Source organism: Lycium barbarum, chromosome 11 (genome assembly GCF_019175385.1).
Source record: "Lycium barbarum isolate Lr01 chromosome 11, ASM1917538v2, whole genome shotgun sequence".
NCBI classification, from domain to species: domain Eukaryota; kingdom Viridiplantae; phylum Streptophyta; class Magnoliopsida; order Solanales; family Solanaceae; genus Lycium; species Lycium barbarum.
This window is the reverse complement of record NC_083347.1, coordinates 10,347,610-10,366,257: the sequence shown is the minus strand read 5'-3', so window position 1 is coordinate 10,366,257 and position 18,648 is coordinate 10,347,610. Positions and strand designations below refer to the sequence as shown.

The 18,648-nt window shown below is 34.8% G+C and overlaps 2 protein-coding genes across 2 annotated transcripts; one reads left to right on the top strand and one right to left on the bottom strand.

Moving 5' to 3' along the window:
- Nucleotides 1–2,595: 2,595 nt before the first annotated feature.
- LOC132616778 (glycerol-3-phosphate acyltransferase 1) lies at nt 2,596–6,119 on the top strand. The gene is made up of 3 exons (XM_060331430.1): nt 2,596–3,406; nt 4,491–4,980; nt 5,583–6,119. Exons 1-3 carry the CDS (start codon nt 2,657–2,659, stop codon nt 5,996–5,998), a joined length of 1,656 nt encoding a protein of 551 aa, XP_060187413.1. The 5' UTR covers nt 2,596–2,656; the 3' UTR covers nt 5,999–6,119.
- Nucleotides 6,120–15,655: 9,536 nt separating this feature from the next.
- LOC132619407 (uncharacterized) lies at nt 15,656–17,126 on the bottom strand. Its single transcript, XM_060334322.1, has 2 exons — nt 17,104–17,126; nt 15,656–16,505 (listed from the first exon to the last, which is right to left on the bottom strand). Exons 1-2 carry the CDS (start codon nt 17,124–17,126, stop codon nt 15,656–15,658), a joined length of 873 nt encoding a protein of 290 aa, XP_060190305.1.
- Nucleotides 17,127–18,648: the final 1,522 nt, after the last annotated feature.

Sequence of the window (18,648 nt, the reverse complement as noted above, 5' to 3'; positions counted from 1 at the left end):
AATAGTGAATTTTGAAATAAATAGAGAACGAGTAAGGTGCGGCAGACTATTCAAACTTTCTAAAGATACATACAAATCTTATGCAAAGAGAAAATCAAACATTCAAACCAAATGATTGAAATTTTACCAACCCTTTAACAGGAATTGCATGATCCTAACTACTTTATCAATCAAGAATATATCCAAGTTATCTGTTTTTCTTCCCCCCCCCCCCCCCCCCCACCCCACCCCCCCACCACCCATCCACCTTCAAACTCATGTGCGGACTTAAAATTTAAACTTTACGAGTTCACGCTCAAAATTTACCATAGTTTATTTAGTTTATTAGATTCAAAATTAATTATTTATGATAATATTTTTAACGCATATACATGATCCAAACCACTCTGAAGTGTGCAACTCACATAATCTATTTCAAGATTCATTATATGTAGTAACATGAAGTCTAAGTTCAGTCTGACAATATTACCCAAGTTGGACATTACAATCGTCTCGGAAACTTGCAAATCAGTCTAAAAATATTTTAATTAAATGCAGTTAAGATCTCAACAGACGCATTGTTCTCTTTAAAGGTGGCCAGATTAAATATATGAATTCGGAAGCGGATGCAAGGCATAAGTTCATCCGAATTCAATAGCTTTAATTTCTATTTTGTATATATATGTCAAAAAAAAATTAATAAGTAAATATAAATAATAGGTGAATAAAGTCAAATCTTTTCGGCAGTTATTAGCATCTAAAGTGATTTTAAGAGTCCGGTATTGGGTTAGATAGGAGGTTTTCGGTTTAAATATGTTGGATTTGATATTTTTCTATTTTGGCTTAAAAATCAGGAGTGTTATAAAAAAATTGGTTAGATACATCACATTTCCAACTTGAGTGACCTTTAGAGTAAAACTGCAAAATATGAGTGATTTTTTTAGTACAAAAGATATCTGACTTTGTTCACCAATTTAATAGTTCTGCTTAAGTAATAAATCAAATAAGTTGTGGTAAAATCTCAAACTCAAACTTATAAAGTTTAATTCCTAAATACGCCTCAGTATGAATTGAGCAGCGACTTGGAATTTTGCTACTAAAATATAGGCTCTTCAAGATTGCGTCATGATACAGTAGATGTTACTTAATCAGATGGAAAAATAGTTGCAATGGATCAAAATATATATTGTTGGATTATTTTTTACTGAAGCTGTCACATGCATGGCGATAACTAGATAAAATACTACTTATCATGATATACACTGGCAGATCATTCAATATTCACAATCAAAACACTTCGATTAATTAAATGCATCCAACCGAAAAGAAAAAATGACAAAATTGGTTTTGTACATATTTTCGTTTTCATCAATTTAATACTGCAGTAATAAAGTCAACGTTGGGGTAGTTCATGGTTGTAGTTTAACTGCATGGCGTGTTACCGAGTATTAATAGACGTGTCTTATTTAAGTACTCAAAAGAAGTTCAAAACTTAATATAATTAGATGGTCAACAATTGATACTCATAGATCATCTAACTGGATCAAGCTGGAAAGTTTCTTAATTGTTTCTTCTGATGGATTCATTCAACTCCAAGGGCATTGATGATGGTCTTCTATTTATGTTTATCTGCAACATGGAGGACCTTGGTAATTGTAGGCCCCAAAAAGGGTATCCCAAAACATGTGCACACACTTCAACACACGACCTATTCATGCATAGCTACGTGTCTGCAAAGAAAAGTCAAACATAAAAGGAGGGAGATGAAAAACAAGAAGTTACTGATGATATTTACACCAAATCCATAATTATATGATATTTACACCAATGTAAAAAATGTTTATATTGTTAAGCCACATAAGAAATAACTATATTTAATCGTTCCATAAAGATAGAATAAGGTAGGAGTTACCTGTTAATGACAATAGATTAAAACACATTGTAAGTTTAGTAGCTTACACAATTAGTATATAGTACAATATAAGTCAAATCCTTAATTTCTGTGCGTTATAATGTAAAAGAATAGTTGCACCATCAAATTATGTTGTTATTCGTAGAAAGTCAGATTGGTAACATACTGGAAAATAAGGTGTTAATTATTTGCTACAATTATTAAAATACGATTCAAGATTTGTACAGTATTTAATATAAATGTTAAAAATTTGTGGTTAGTTCGACCAAAAAAAGTAAAATCCTTAAAAAAGACATCGTGAATGAGTAATCTTGTTAGATGAAAGCGGGAAATTGACAACTGGGAAGTGCTGATTATTCAAAAAAAAGACCTAAAAAGCGTTATACAAATTTTCAAAGAAAAACGGAAACTAGGTAGACGGTCACCAACACTCTAACCTACCAAATGTTGCTAACCAAAGAAACGAAAAAACAGGATCACCTATGTAGAAATCCAACTATTTTTTAAAATTTCTTAACAAAAAAATTCTCACAAATATTATAAAAGTAAAAAATTAAAAGAAAAACGAAAGAACTAAGAAAGAAACAAATGTTTTAAATTGGGCAGCAATTAATGCTAGCAGCGTGGGTAACCAAAATGCAAGAGTCAACCTTTCCATTTCACTTTTTCAATTTTTTTTCCTATAAATTCCTTTACCTCCTTTCCAATTTTCATCATCTTGTTCAACTTTTCTCTCTCTTTTTCCTCCATTATTCAAAATTTTTAATGACACTCCCAGTGAAAAATATGGTATTTCCAATGATACTACTAAGGCTAGCAGATTGGTTACTATACAAGATTCTAGCAAAATCATGTTATAGAGCTGCAATGAAAGTTAAAAACTCTGGCTTTTTCTTCAAGAGCTCATCTTTTAGATCATCCCATCAAATTCCTCTTTACCCGAATATAAACAAGTGTAATTTACAAGGAAGAAAATCAGAAACAGTTGCATGTGACATACAAGGCACACTACTTAGATCTGAATCTTTTTTCCCATATTTCATGTTAATTGCCTTTGAAGGTGGCAGCATATTAAGAGCCTTGTTGTTACTTCTATCAAGTCCACTTTTATTGTTTCTTGATTTTGAACTTAAATTGAGAGTTATGATATTTATAACTTTCTGTGGGATGAAATTAAAGGATGTGGAGAGTGTTGGCAGAGCTGTTTTGCCTAAGTTTTTTCTTGAGAATTTAAATGTTCATGTTTATGAAGTGTTGAAGTCAGCAGGGTCAAGGGTGGTATTTACTAGCGTGCCTAGAGTTATGGTGGAAGGTTTCCTCAAGGAGTATTTGAGTGTTGATTGTGTTAAAGGGACTGAGTTGCATACTGTTGGGAAATATTTTACTGGATTAGTATCTTGTTCTGGGATACTAATTAAGCATAGAGCATTAAAGGAATTTGATGAGGAAAAAAAGCCAGATATTGGTATTGGAAATTCAAGTCTTCATGATCACCTCTTTATCTCCCTATGCAAGGTATGCTTTTAGTTCTCTCTTCTGTTTTAACTTTAAATTCTAGTTTTACTCTTACTGGTATGGTCTTGTAATCGTTAGAGGTGGAACTAAAATTTAGTGTTTATGGATTCTGAACTTGTCACCGAACGAATAATCATCATAGTAACTGAATTCACAAGTCCAAACCCGTAACTAATAAACACAATCCCCCCCCCCCCCCCCCCCCCTCCCCCCTCGTAGAAACATAATGTTATGTTTAGATCATAAGTTTTAAGGATAACATTTGATATGCACAAGGCAGAACCAGAATTTGAAATCTATGAGTTCTGAACTTTTCATGAAATTCATAGCTCGTTTTAATAATGATGTTCACAATTGAATATTATTACATATTTACCGTAATGAATGTCCTTGTATAAATATAAAGTCTAAACAACAACTATTGACATCGTCTAAATCCGTACATAATATTATAGCTATGCCCTATAGATATGTAACCAAAGTCTATTCTTTTAATTGTGTGTCCAGTCAAACACCGACAATTAGGGGTGGACGTTCGGTTTTATCAAACTTCGGTTTGGTTATTTCGGGTTCGGTTTTTTGAAGGTGGATACCAAACACCAAACCAAACTAGTTCGGTTCGGTTATTTCGGTTTCGATTTTTTAAAGTTCGGTTCGGTTCGAATTTTCCATTCGCCGCACGTTTCATATATCAAGATATGCTTTCTTTCAATAGTGAATTACAGTTGTCCTTTTTTGCCAGGTGTTTTAGGAAATTGATGCTAATGAATAAGATCTTCAACTAGATTTGGTCCCACTGTTCTTCAGACGTTTATTACTGTTATATGTAGTGATTTGACATTTTCAAGGTAGAGGATTGTCTGCATTGAGTTATAGGAGTAATTCATCAAGCAAAAAATGGAAATTAAATTCAAAACTTATCATTTCATTTCACATGGCAAGCTAGTTCTTGTTTTTTTTTTTTTTCTTCCAATTATTCCCTCCCTTTTATTTTACTCACGTGACAAGTTGACAACTAACATTCTAAGTACGAGAGCTCCCCAGTAGTAATAGTGCCTTTATTGAATTTCATTTTATTGAACAGGAGGCTTATGTGGTGAACAAAGAGGATGAAAAGGCAAATACTACAAGCTCCTCAATACTGCCGAGGGAAAAATATCCAAAGCCATTAGTTTTTCATGATGGAAGGCTAGCATTTCTACCTACACCTCTTGCAACATTAACCATGTTCATCTGGCTACCAATTGGAATACTACTAGCAATTTTCAGAATCTTCATTGGCATTTGTTTGCCTTACAAGATGGCCATTATCTTGGGCAAATTAAGTGGTATCAGGCTAAGATTAAAAGGCACTGATCCTCCAAGATCAGAAAATGGCAAAGGAGTGTTGTATGTTTGCTCTCACAGGACCCTTTTGGACCCTGTTTTTCTTAGCACATCTTTGGGAAAGCCTTTGACAGCAGTGACCTATAGTTTAAGTAAAATGTCTGAGATTCTTGCTCCTATAAAAACTGTGAGATTGACAAGATCAAGAAAGAGAGATGGGGATACCATGCAGAGATTGCTCAGTGAAGGTAATGTCAAATACTAATACTGTTTCGTTTGTGTGAAAGTGTTTGACTGAGCACAAAACAATAAAAACATATGTGGTCATAAACATATCATTACATTTTTTAACGTGGCTATAAATTATGTTAACAAGGATAAAATGAGAGGGTCAAAGTTAAATTACATTTTTAGAACAAACTAAACAGAAAAATAAGAATGTCATGTCAAATGGAATGGAGTACTAAGTACACTAATATATATGAAATGAGATTATTCCACATCGGAAGCAAAAATGAGTTTGAAGGTTTCCTTTGTTACTCCTAAAAGACCTGGTCTTTTCTGTCATATTTAAAACTTGAATTTAAATTTATATGCAATTTCAAGATTTAAATTTAAAAGGACATGTTTGTTCATAAAATAAGACGGTCATTCTAAATAGCCTTCCTTAAACTTTATAACTTTAGATTTCTATGAGAAGTGGCAACATTTATTTGCAGTATACAATGATTTTGTTGTATTCTCAAGAGATTTATCTATATTCCCGTATATGAGCAATATCTCTTCAAGAAAAGTTAATTTCACAAGCCAAATTCATCTTCTAACTTTTTGTTATTCTATTTTCTTATAGGTGATTTAGTGGTTTGTCCAGAAGGAACCACATGCAGGGAGCCATATCTATTGAGATTCAGCTCTTTATTTGCAGAATTAGCTGATGAGATTGTACCTGTGGCTATGAACACAAATGTGAGCATGTTTTATGGGACTACTGCTAGTGGGCTTAAATGCTTGGACCCAATTTTCTTCTTGATGAACCCAAGGCCTTGTTACACTGTTGAAATTCTTGGGAAATTGCCCAAAGAGTTGACTTGTGCTGGTGGAAAGTCAAGCCATGAAGTGGCTAATTACATACAAAAGCAATTAGGTGCTGCATTGGGATTTGAGTGCACTAATCTTACAAGAAGGGACAAGTATTTGATGCTAGCTGGGAATGAAGGGGTAGTTGAAGATCAAAATTCAAGAATAAATAACCCTAGTACTATATAGGATTAGCTTTTATTTTTCAATTTTACCCTCCTTTGCTATTTTCACCTTATTTAGTAGCACATATATAAATATGAATATATCTTTATTACGTAATAGTGGTATGTACGTAATTTTTTTTACACTCCCCTTTATTTTATTCTTTTTATTGTTGTTAGATCTCTCTGTTGGATTTCTCCAGATTTGTAGATGTATCTTTCACAGTATTGATTCATATAAAAACCAATGTTCAGATTGGGTGAAAAATCACATCTTTGAATGTGAATTATACTAAGGGCCCGTTTGGCTATAAATACCAAAAACTTTTTCACTTTTTTTGGAATTTTTGAAGTTGGAGTTATGTTTGGCCATAGTTTTTGAAATTGTAGATTTTGGTGAAATGTAGCGTAAAAAAGTGAAAAAAGTTGAAATATTTTGAAAAACAAGTTTTTCTTGTTTTCAGTATTCCGGAATACAACTCCGGAAAAAAGTGAATAATTTTTTTGGCCAAAGGCTAAAAGTAAAAAAAGTGAAAAAAATTTCCGGAAAAAACTGAATAAATTTTATGGCCAAACGCCCACTAGATATTCTGTTTCTGAATATTTGAGCAACGGGTATTCCTCGCGAATATAACAACTTTCTCTGTCCCTTTGGGGACATCTGATAAATTTTGAACGATATAGATCATGACCCTTCCGTAAGGATAACACGCGCAAATTGAGAAATAGTAAAAAAAAAATAAAAAATTAACAACATTCTCCAACCTTTAATGCCTTTTTAACGAAAAAGTGACCATATTGTCTAAAGAATATATATAAGATATCTCTGCGGAGACTTGTAGTTTAGTAGTACTCCCTCCGTCCCAAAATAGTTGTAAACATTACTATAAATATTTATTTCAAAATACTTGTCAATTTATAAAATCAAGATAGAATTAACTGCAGTTTTTCTATTTTGTCCTTAACATTAATTGCTTTTTAATGCAATCAATATTGATTAGAGTGTATTTTATTGGAGAGAGATAAGAGTAATGTAGTAAAAATACATATACTTATGATTTCTTAAGGAGAGTGTAAAGGGAAAAGTAGACAAGTAATATGAGAAGGAGGGAGTATATGTTAAAGTTTGCTAAGTATCAAATTGTGGGTTCACTTCATTACCAACACCGCCCCCCCCCCCCCCCCCCCCAAAAAAAAAAAAAAAACCCGCCACTTTCTTCCATTTAATGGAGTAATAATATTCCTTTAAAAAAAAAAAAAAGTTATATGCTACTCTCTCCGGATAAAAAAAAAAAGTGTACACTTAGTCTTTTTTTTTTGGGTAAAAAGAAATTTCTACTTATTAAATCAAGAAATAATTAATCTTATCTTTTTAGATTTGCCCCTATTAAGTGTTATGTGATCAAATCCAATGCTTATTTAATTAGGGGTAGTTTAGTCAATTTACATATTTTTTCTCTTGGAGTGAATAATTTTTTATGGGATGTGTAAATGGCTAAATAAACTCTTTTTTTATCCGGAGGGAGTACCTTTTAAAAATGACATTTAAAATAGACAGAGAGAGTGATTGAGACATCTTTCTTCTTTTTTCAAGTAAAAATGGAGTACGGACATCGATTTTTGGCTTAAATTTTATTTCTGTGTTAATTTTTTTATTTAATATGTATATATAATCAACTCCGAACACAGTAAACATAAAGAATTATAGTTCAAAACCATAAATTAAAAATCCTAGATCAGCCTCTCAATACTTGTGGTCTGAATCTGAAGGGCTGTAAATTACGACTTTTCAGATTGCATTTCTTTCGTTCCAAAATAAGTGTCGTTTATAATATTACTCCTCCGTTTCAGATTATCTGTCAGGTTTTTCTTTTACATGCCCCTTAAGAAAATATTAAGTAATTAAGAGGGGGAGTCTGACTATTTTACCCTCATATAATATCTCTATTGAGGTGTTTATAGTCTTCAAGAGCAATTACTACTATAGATAAAATGAGAAAAAATAATAAATTTTGTTTGAACTTTTAAAACGATAAATAATTTAAAATAACTATTTTTAAAAATCACGGCAAATAATTTGAGACGGAGGGAGTACCATATTCATCAGAAAAGTTAGCCAAGTTAATAGCATTACGTCATGAACGTTTCATAATTTACTCTCTTTATATCTCCAAAAAATTTCCTTGATATCTCCTAGATCGTTTTCAAACATTTATGGGCAATTCTCAGAATTGCCCTTCTTTTGGGGTGGTCTTTAAATTTTGCCCCTCATATTTGAGATCTTTAAATTTTGCCCTTCGGCTAAAACCCATGAGTTTCAGGTTCGAACCTCCACTCAGTCAAAAATTAAAAAAAAAATCGCAAGGCAGAGTTTAAATTTTGTTATGCCCCCATCGGCATACACTCGTTAAGGAATTACCAAAGTTATACCGGACCCGGCATACTTATGCCTTATGGGCAGACTTGGAATAAGTATGCCGGATCCGACATAACTTTGGTAATTCCTTCACAAGTTTATGCCGGATTCGGCATACTTATGGGCAAACTTTTAATGGGCAAAATTTTAGTTAAGCCTTAACTAAAAGTCTTTTCCTAGTTATACCTTATGAGACAGACTTTTAGTTAAGGCATAACTAAAAGTATGCCCCATAAGGCATAACTTTTCCTTAAGACATAGACTTTGTTTTATAAGCCAAATTTGGTTAGTTCAAACTCCGCATATTGGCAACCAAATTGAACTTAACATCAGCAAAGCAGTAAGGGAAAGAAACAGATCATATATTGGCAGAAACAAAGCATGCTAATAAAAGGCTGATATTGTTTTTATATTTTATCTACTGGTGCATCGTAGGATGTGTCAATTTACACAACTTGGTAAGTGCAAATACTAACAGACTGAGGTACATTTGCAACATTTAAGACCTGAATATGCATTAAGATACATTTAGTTAGAACAGAACATCCACATTCTTTATTGGTTTGTTATGATTTACTGGTCTGGTCCCATTAAAAGTTTGTCCGTAAATATGGCTGACCCGGCATAAATTTGTTAAGGAATTATCAAAGTTATGCCGGACCCGGCATAAACTTGTTAAGGAATTACCAAAGTTATGCCGGACCCGGCATACTTATACCAAGTCTGCCTATAAGACAGAGTATGTCGGGTCCGGCGTAACTTTGGTAATTCCTTAACAAGTGTATGCTGGGTCCGGCATACACACGACCCAAATCTTGCCTTGCAATTTTTTTTTTTTAATTTATGCTTAAGCGGGGGTTCGAACCCAGAACCTCAGGATTTCTGCGTGAACGCTCAGGGTTGCAACGCAAAAAGCAAAAATTAAAGACCAGCAATATAAGGGACATAATTTAAAGACCACAAATATGAGGGGCAAAATTTAAATACCACTCCAAAAGAAGGGCAATCCGCGCAAAAAAATGAACATTTATCGCATTATTTGGAAAGGAAAACAACAGCTTCTTGATCGCACGGATATTTGGACCAAATTTGCCTTAATTGTCAATTATTTAATGCCCAGAGTATTTATTGGGCTTGACATCTTTGGTAAAAATATTAATCAGAATAAGACCTCGAGTCTGATCACTGATGGACACTTACTCATAAATTTGCAAACTACTCTCCCCCGCTGTTCACTTTTACTTGTCACTTTTAGCATATTAAGAGAAGATAATTTATTTTTTTCTGTTTTATCCATAATATTAATTGCTCACTTCAAATCATTTTTCAAATCCAATAAAATATGCATCAATTAATATGAATACATTGATAAATTATGTACTTCATTTATTATTTGTTAAATAGCGTAAAAAGTTCGAAGTGAACAAATAAAAATGAACGGAGAGTGAGTATCAACATAAACATCTAATGAGCACGTGGTTAGTACATATATGGTTCAAACATAGACATCGCCCCCATAAAACAGAAAGCTAGAGAATTAGTATGAATGATACATGTGATAACGTCATTCTAACTTTGGTCACCGGCAGAAAAGAAATAGAAATGATAATCATATTATTTTATTTAGGCAAAAGTCATAGATAGATCCCTAAATTTTACCATATTTTTCTCTGGGGTACCTAAATTGAGGGTTGTACCTATTGGGTACCTAAACCAATTCAAATTCGATCCCACTGGGTACCTTTTGCCTTTGTGGCGCCTACATGACGCAATAATTGAGTCCACTTTTTGTTGGGCGCGTGGACAACCCTTTTTTCCTTAATTTTTTTTTTTTTTTGGTTAAAATTTTACCTCTTTTAAATAAAATTTAATAGATAAATAAATAAGAAACTAACCCACCTGCCCCCCTCCTCCCGTCTGTACCCTGACCCTACCCCTCCCCTTTCGCCCGTCTGTCACCTGACCCCTCCCCTTTCTCCGTTGTACGTTCTCTTCTCTTCTTTTTTTTCCTCTTCTTCTTCTTCTTCTTCTTCTTCTTCTTCTTCTTCTTCATTACGTTCTGTTTTCTTCTTCTTCTTCTTCTTCTTCTTCTTCTTCTTCTTTATTATAAAACTCTATTTCTTTTAATTATTTATATAAAATTAATTTGTGAATTGGATGTTATTTCTTACCACCATTTTTTTGTCTTTTTTAGATCTGAAAAGTAGCATTACCATCTTGTTCACTGGAAAAAATGGGGATTCACCATTACTATGACTCTTTTTTTCATCTCACCTTTCATTAAAGGTTGGTGGGTCTTGTAAAGACATTGATAGACCTAAATAAGAGAAGAAAAGGGGAATAAATTATTGGTGGGGTGGGGGGACGGTTGTTGGGGGTGGTGGGGGAGCGGCGGTCGGTTTCTTTTACAGTTGGGGGGGGGGGTGGGGGTGGGGTGAAGGAGATGAAATTTTGTGGGGGGGGGGGGGTGTACAATTTATTTTTTAATTATTATGATGGACCCCACCGCCATGTGTCACGTTTTCATTTGACAAAGTTGCCACGTCATGGCGAGTGTAATACACTCTCTAAATTTTGCTGATTATTGTGAAAAAAGTACCAAATGGGATCGAATTTGGACCAGTTTAGGTACCCAATAGGTACAACCCTAGGTTTAGGTACCTCAGAGGAAAATGTGGTAAAGTTTAGGGGGCTATCTATGACTTTTGCCTTTTATTTAGCTTAAAACATGCTTCATCCATAAACTAATACATTACACATAAAGCATGTTTAAGCTAAATAAAATGATATGATTATCATTTCTATTTCTTTTTTTGCCAGTGACCAAAGTTGGAATGACATTATCTTATCATTAATAATTTTCTGGCTTTCAGTTTTATGGCACGATGTCGATGTCGATGTCGATGTTTGATAGAACGGAAAACTATACAGCAATAGCGCAATGCAAGTTGTAGAACTTCATCGAACTCAAATGGCGGCAGCAAATCACACGACACTTATGTTTGTTTTGAAAAACAATGCAAAGAGGAGGAAAAATTTCAGAATTTTTCAATGTCTAAAATATGAGGCAAGGCCTCTGCATTGATAAGAAGTGAAAGGGTGAGATGAAGAGGTGCAATCCAAAAGGTGCCTCTTCCATTTCCCATGCATACCTTTTAAAAAAAAAACCAACATAATGAACTTCGAAATTGTCTCCCCGCAATCCATTGTCGTTCGCGCCCCATTCAGCTTTTAAAGTTAAAAGTGTTCGTGGCATCAAGGGGAAGAAAACTCACAGCTAGTCAATTCTTAATATGTATGTTCAAACTGCTTCATTGACAAACGTGGGAGGAGCGGCCAAAAGTCTTAAACGATCAAAATATATCTTCCCGAATTTCTTCCTCGTCGAGGAGGTCGATCGGCAACCTTGTTATGTTTTCTTTAGCTATGCTTTAGCTCTGAATGACCCAATTTTCAAATCAGTGACATGCATTCACAGATGATAAGATCATTATAAAGGGTGTGACATTCTTTAATTATACGAATTATCTCTGTGGAATCTTCTGTTAACCTGAGAAATTGAAGAACTTGAACAGATATTAGGTGACCTTTACCTTAAATCTCTAAGTCGGTGAGAGAGGAAATGAAGATAGAGAGAGAAAGTAAATAAAAGATATTTTCTGATTAGTCAAACCCAAATCAGTCAATGATGTACATATATTACATTTTTACTAAAAATGAAAAATCAACCGGACAAGGGCCGGGTCCCTTAATAAAGAAAAGGAAAGATGGCCCATTAAGCAAAGGCCCAATAACTGAAATGGACAGCTATTGTCAGCTTGGATCTGGGCTGGAAGTATGGTCTCCAACACCTCCCTTCAAGATGGAGGGTGAGTGCATACTAAGCTTGGAAAAAATGAGATAATGAGGTACCCCAGTCAAAGCTTTAGTAAGAATATCAGCAAGCTGCTCAGCAGTAGCAACATGATGAAGAGAAATAACACCAGAATTAAGCACATCCCAAACATAATGACAATCAGCCTCAATGTGCTTAGTTCGCTCATGAAAAACCGGATTATGAGCAATATGGAAAGCAGCTTGCTGTCACAGTGAATTAGTATAGGGGAAGAGACACATAATCCCATATCAACCAAAAGTCTTTGTAGCCAAACAACCTCTGCTACCACCTTTCTAAGGGCTCTTTATTTAACTGTTGCTGATGATAATGCCACAGTAGGTTGTTTCTTGGACTTCCAGGAGATGGGAGAACCACCAAGCAATATGTAAAAACCAGTGACAAACTTTTTTGAAAGTGGACAGACAGCCCAATCAGAGTCAGTATAATCAACAAGAGAAAAGTCATCAGTATTTGTCAATAATATCCCCTGAGCAGGATCATTAAGGAGATATATGAGGACATGAAGGGCGGCTAACATGTGAGGGACTCTAGGAGAGACCAAAAATTGACTTAAGTGTTGTATAGAGAAAGAGATGTCAGGTCTGGTGTGTTGGAGGAAATTGAGTTTTCCAACTAGTCTTCTATAAACTAAAGGATCAGGCAGAGGCTCTCCAATATTCAATAAAACTTTGACTTGAGGATCTAGTGGAGTAAGAACAGGCTTGGCATCAATATAGTGGAACTCAGAAACAAAATCAGTTGTGTACTTGTTCTGATTGATGATGTAACCAGAAGAAACTGGAGATACCTCAAGCCTAAGAAAATAATGCACTGAACCAAGGTCCTTAATTCTAAATTGGGAGTCCAGAAAGGATTTTAAGGAATTCATCTTAGAATCATCATTTCCTGCTAGCAAAATGTCATCAACATACACCCCAAGGAAACAATAGATGAACCAGACAACTTTGTGAAGAGTGAACCATCATTCTTATTGGGAGAGTAACCTCTGGAAACAAGGGATTGAGATAGCTTAGCAAACCATTGTCTGGATACTAGTTTTAGACCATATAAGGATTTCTTTAGTTTGCAAGCAAGTTGAATACCAGGAGAAGGATTGTGAACATCGAGGCTAAGGGAAACTTTCACGTACACCTCTTCATGAAGATCCCCATGAAGAAAAGCATTATTGACATCTAGTTGATGGACTGTCTAATTGTGCTTGACAACAAGGGTTACCAGACATTTGATGGTGGTAATCTTCACTACAGGGCTGAAAGTCTCATTATAATCCACTCCCTCAGTTTGTGAATCCCCTCTAATAACCAGTCTTGCCTTAAATCTTTCAATAGAACCATCAGACTTCTATTTGATTTTGTAAACTCATTTACAAGGAATGACTTTCTTCCCGGGGGAAAAGGGACAATGTCCCAAGTGTTGTTGGCATCTAAAGTAGTAAATTCTTTGAGCATGGCATCCTGCCAAGCAGGATGAGGAGCAGCCTGCTGGTAATGTTGTGGCTCATGAAGGTGAAAATTAGAGGAGCAGATGTAGTCATGGAGGTACTTAGGTTGGATGGGTACCCTAGAAGATTGTCTAGTGGGTTGAATAAGCAGTACTGGGGAAAGAGGGAGATGAGGTGCAACTGGAGAATAAGGAGGAGATGGAAGAGGAACTGGAAGTATGGGAGAAAATGGTGAAAGAGTGGAAGAAGGGGAAGAGAAAGAATGTGAGGTAGGTGCAAGTGGAGTGGGAGAAGTATAGGCAGCAGGTGAAGGTTCTTCAAAACTTGTAGAAAAGATAGGAAAAAAAAAAAGCAAGGGAGGAGGAGTGATAAGGAAAAATATGTTCATGGAAAATGACATCTCTTGAGAAGAGGATAGAGTGTTTATCTAAATTGAGAAGTTTGTAACCCTTTTTTCCAACGGGATATCCTATAAAAAAATAAGGGGATGCTCTAGGTTTAAATTTGTCTCTGCTTACGTTAGGAACAATAGCAAAAAACAGGCAGCCAAAAGTTCTTAAATTGAAATAAGGGGGTAGATTACCATGCAGTTTTTTTTATAAGGGGAGACATTTTGAAGAACATGTGAAGGAAGCTTGTTGATCAAATATTTGGCAGTGAGAACACATTCCCCCTAGTATTTAAGTGGAAGTTTGGACTGAAATAGCAGAGCCCTAGAGGTCTCTAAAAGGTGCTTGTGTTTTCTTTCAACTACACCATTCTGCTGAGGTGTGTGAGGAATAGTAGTTTGATGAACAATGCCAAGATCAGAGAAAAATGCAGAGGCCTGTGAACTGTAACCAAGTTCAAAGGCATTATCTGATCTGATAGTCTGAATATTAGAGTTGAATTGAGTTTTGATCATTAAGACAAAAGATTTAATAACAGAGAAAGCATTACTTTTGCATGAGAGGAGATGAGTCCAAGTCACTCTAGAAAACTCATCTACAATGGTTAAGAAATACTTGAAACCATTGTAGGTTCTAGTGTGATAGGGACCCCATAGGTCAAGGTGAATGAGTTGAAAACAATGAGTTGTTTTGATAATGCTATCTGGAAAAGGTAACCTCTGTTGTCTAGCTTGTGGGGCAAATAGGACATACAAATGATTGTTTGGAGGAAATTTTATCAGACAAGTATGGAATTGATCTCATCCTATGAAAAGGCATATGCCCAAGTCTTTGATGCCAAAACAAATCTGCTTTATTAATAGATGTTGGAGGATTACAAGTAGTAGGGCAAGCACTGTAATCACAAGAAACAATAGAATTTGAAGAAGATATGGAATTTACAGATGATGTAGGAGAAAATCCATTAGAAGTTGAATGTAGAACATACAAACCATTTGCTTCTCTACCAAGATCCAAGGGCCTCTTCAGAGAAGGGGCTTGTATACAGCAGAGAGAAGAGTTAAATTTTACATCACAATGCAGTTTATCAACAAGTTGAGGGACAAAAATTAGATTGAATTGGAATGAATGAATTACAAGAACACCAGTTAACACAAGATCAGCACATAAAAGTAATGATCCAGTGCAATTTACTTTTACTTTGTAACCATTGGGTAAGGTAACAAGATAAGGGAATGGTATATGCTGAATGTTATGTAGAAGATATTTGTGTGGGGTCATGTGGTTGGTTGCTCCTGAATCTATAATCCAAGTGTTATCTTTTAACTGAGAAGCACAGTATAGAGCAATAGCATAGGTAGCAAAGCTACAAATCATACCCGCAAATGCACCCATTGCCATAGAGTTGTTTTGAGAGTTTCCAGACAGGTTAGATTGTTGAAATAAGGACATGATGTGTTGATATTATTCCCTGCTGAACCTATGTACTGAATTGGAAGAAGATCTTGAAGAGTTGTCTACTGAAAGTGTTGGTGAATCTACCGTAGACTCATTAACTTGTGCATATGCTGTTGATTTTCTGTTTTTGTGAACTTAAAATCTGTTGGAAACCCATGAAGCTTGTAACACTGTTCCACTGAGTGACCAGTTTTCTTATAGTATTTGCAGACTAAGCTTGACTTCCTATTGTCAAAACTGACCCTTTGAGAGTACCCCTTACTACTGATGGTGAATAAAGAAGTATGTGAATCATGTGGGGTGGAAGTGTGGGAACCAGAAGCATGTGAAGTAGACTTAGCAGAGAAAGAAGTTGAGTCTAAGATAAAAGATGATTGAGAAGATTGTATTTCCCTCTGACTTTCATCATGAAGAAGCATAGAATATGCTTTGCCTAAACTGGGAATAGGAGACATCATGAGAATGTTGCTCCTAACATTTGAATATGTATCATTGAGTCCGGTGAGGAATTCGATGAGCTTTTCTCCTTCACTACACTGTGGTTCAGCACCACAACTACAAACAGGACCAAATGAGGCACTCCTAAGCTCATCCCATAATCTTCTAAGTTTGGTGAAATAACTAGCAATGTCAGATGAACCTTGTACAACCCCAGCAATTTCCCTTTGAATCTGATAGTACCTACTGACATTGGTCTGTCCATACCTATCTTCTAGGTCAAGCCAAATATCCCTAGCAGTCTCACAATGAAGCACACTCTCACCAATGTCTTTGGAGAGTGAATTGCTCAACCATGCGAACGCCATAGCATTACACCTAAGCCAGCAATCGAGGATGGGAGAATCATCACTAGGTTTCAGTATTTTGCCATTAACCATGCCTGCTTTGTAACAATCAATACATTTCTCTTCCTGGATGCATAACCAGGTCCTGAAAAAGGAACAAGAACAAGCATAATCCAAGGATTATCCGATGGATGGACATAGAAAGGGTGTGATGAATCGTTAGTGGGGCTCAATTCAGGTGAAACAGTCGTTGTTTGTGCAAAAAAAGAGGTTACGTTCTCTAGAGCCATTGATAGTGACACAAATCCCACTAAATTGGAAAACTAGGAGTATTGTTCTAAGTTTTTCAAAAAATCGCACTTCAACAGTGAAAAAAAACACTACAATTGCAAAATCACTACAGATTCACAATCGAACTTCAAACAAATACTACAAATTCACAATCTAACTCAAGCAATGCTATCAATAACACCGTACGAATAGAAAATCAAGCAAAAATCAAAAATTAGGGTTTCTACTTAGAACAAATTGGGGAAAAATAGATAGAGACTTTTGTTACCCTCTCCTTCAATTACTCGAAGTAGAAGAGCCTCGTTTTCAACCACAACAACTACAATCAAACCAGATTCATCAATAACAAGCCAAAAACTTGCAAAAAAAACTCGAAACTGTGCCCTAATTGAAATTTGATCACAAAATGAGAGAATTATTCTTCGAATTGCGAAAATTGTAACATCGATTACTTGGATCGATGCTCTGATACCATGTTAACCTGAGAAATTGAAGAACTTGAAGAACTTAAACAGATATTGGGTGAACTTTACCCTAAATCTCTAAGTCGGTGAGAGAGGAAATGAAGATAGAGAGAGAAAGTAAATACAAGATATTTTCTGATTAGTCAAACCCAAATCAGTCAATGATGTACGTATATTACATTTTTACTAAAAATGAAAAATCAACCGAACAAGGGCCGGGTCCCTTAATAAAGAAAAGGAAAGATGGCCCATTAAGCAAAGGTCCAATAACTGAAATGGACAGCTGTTATCAGCCTGGATCTGGGCTGGAATTATGGGCTCTAGGGGTGTACAAAGTAAACCGAGAAACCGCACCAAACCGATAAACCGAGTCAAACCGAGAAAAAAACCCGACTAGTGGTTTGGTTTGACTTGGTTTGGTGTTGAAAAAAAAAACCCGACCATAATTGGTTTGGTTTGGTTTTAGCTAAAAAAGTCAAACCGAACCAAACCAACCCGACATTATATGTATTCAATTTTTAAAATATTTTATACATAAAAATATTTATTTGTAATGTAATTTATAAATATTTCTTAAATTTTTTCGTACTTTTATTTATTTATTATCATATTATTCAAGCTTGAACTTAGAATTTTGAATGTCAATAAGTTTTATATCCTATGGATGTTAATAACTTAAATAAAGTCCAAACCAAAATCAACTCAACACTAATGCTAACAAAAGAAATTCAATTTACCACTAGGAATGATAATAATGTTGGATATCTATTCTTTAATTTTGCATCACTGGTTTACAGAGTGAAAATACATAACTTAAGTTTTTTTTCTTTGTTATGTAATTTGTACTTATTAGCTGTACTTATTTTAGCATGACTTAGTATTTTTAGATTATGGTCATTTTCTTTATGGCTTATTAATTAGCAATATTTATGTTAACTGATTTTATTATCTTTTGTTGAATATTTTAATACAATGTCATCACTCTTCTCACATTTTGTGTTATTTTCTTAAGAAACACCTTAATTATAGTTGTATCTTACTAGGACTAAAGAAATATTTGAAGTAAAAGTATATATGTTTTGCATCAAGACTATTCCGGAAAAAAAACCCGAAAAACCCGAGAAACCGAATAACCCGAGAAAACCCGAGGTTGAAAAACCCGAATTTTATTGGTTTGGTTTGGTGTATAAATTTAAAAACCCGACGCAATTGGTTTGGTTTGGTGTTTAAAAAATCCGAACCAACCCGGTCCATGTACACCCCTAATGGGCTCCAACATCTTCCGAGATTATCATAAATTTAATTAAGTCTATTTCCAAGTGCAATTTTCAATTTAATTACGTCTATTTCCAAGTGCAATTTTCAAACCTTGCATGATAGTTGAAAACTCAGATAAATTGTACGATTAGAAATAGCTCTCGTAAAATCATTGATTCAGTCTCCTCCACGATTCTTAAAAACTTATCCTATCCCATCAATTCTTGCAGGTTCCCTGTATTTAATTTGAAAGTGCCTTTGTCTAGGGTTCCCATT

Bases quoted from the DNA above. Each gene is read 5' to 3' on its own strand.
- LOC132616778 (XM_060331430.1), top strand. From the start codon at position 2,657: ATGACACTCCCAGTGAAAAATATGGTATTTCCAATGATACTACTAAGG. The intron at 3,407-4,490 runs GTATGCTTTTAG...TTTATTGAACAG, and splicing joins TCTTTATCTCCCTATGCAAG to GAGGCTTATGTGGTGAACAA. The intron at 4,981-5,582 runs GTAATGTCAAAT...ATTTTCTTATAG, and splicing joins GCAGAGATTGCTCAGTGAAG to GTGATTTAGTGGTTTGTCCA.
- LOC132619407 (XM_060334322.1), bottom strand. From the start codon at position 17,126: ATGGTATCAGAGCATCGATCCAA. The intron at 16,506-17,103 runs GTAATCGATGTT...TTCCTTTTTCAG, and splicing joins GTATCAGAGCATCGATCCAA to GACCTGGTTATGCATCCAGG.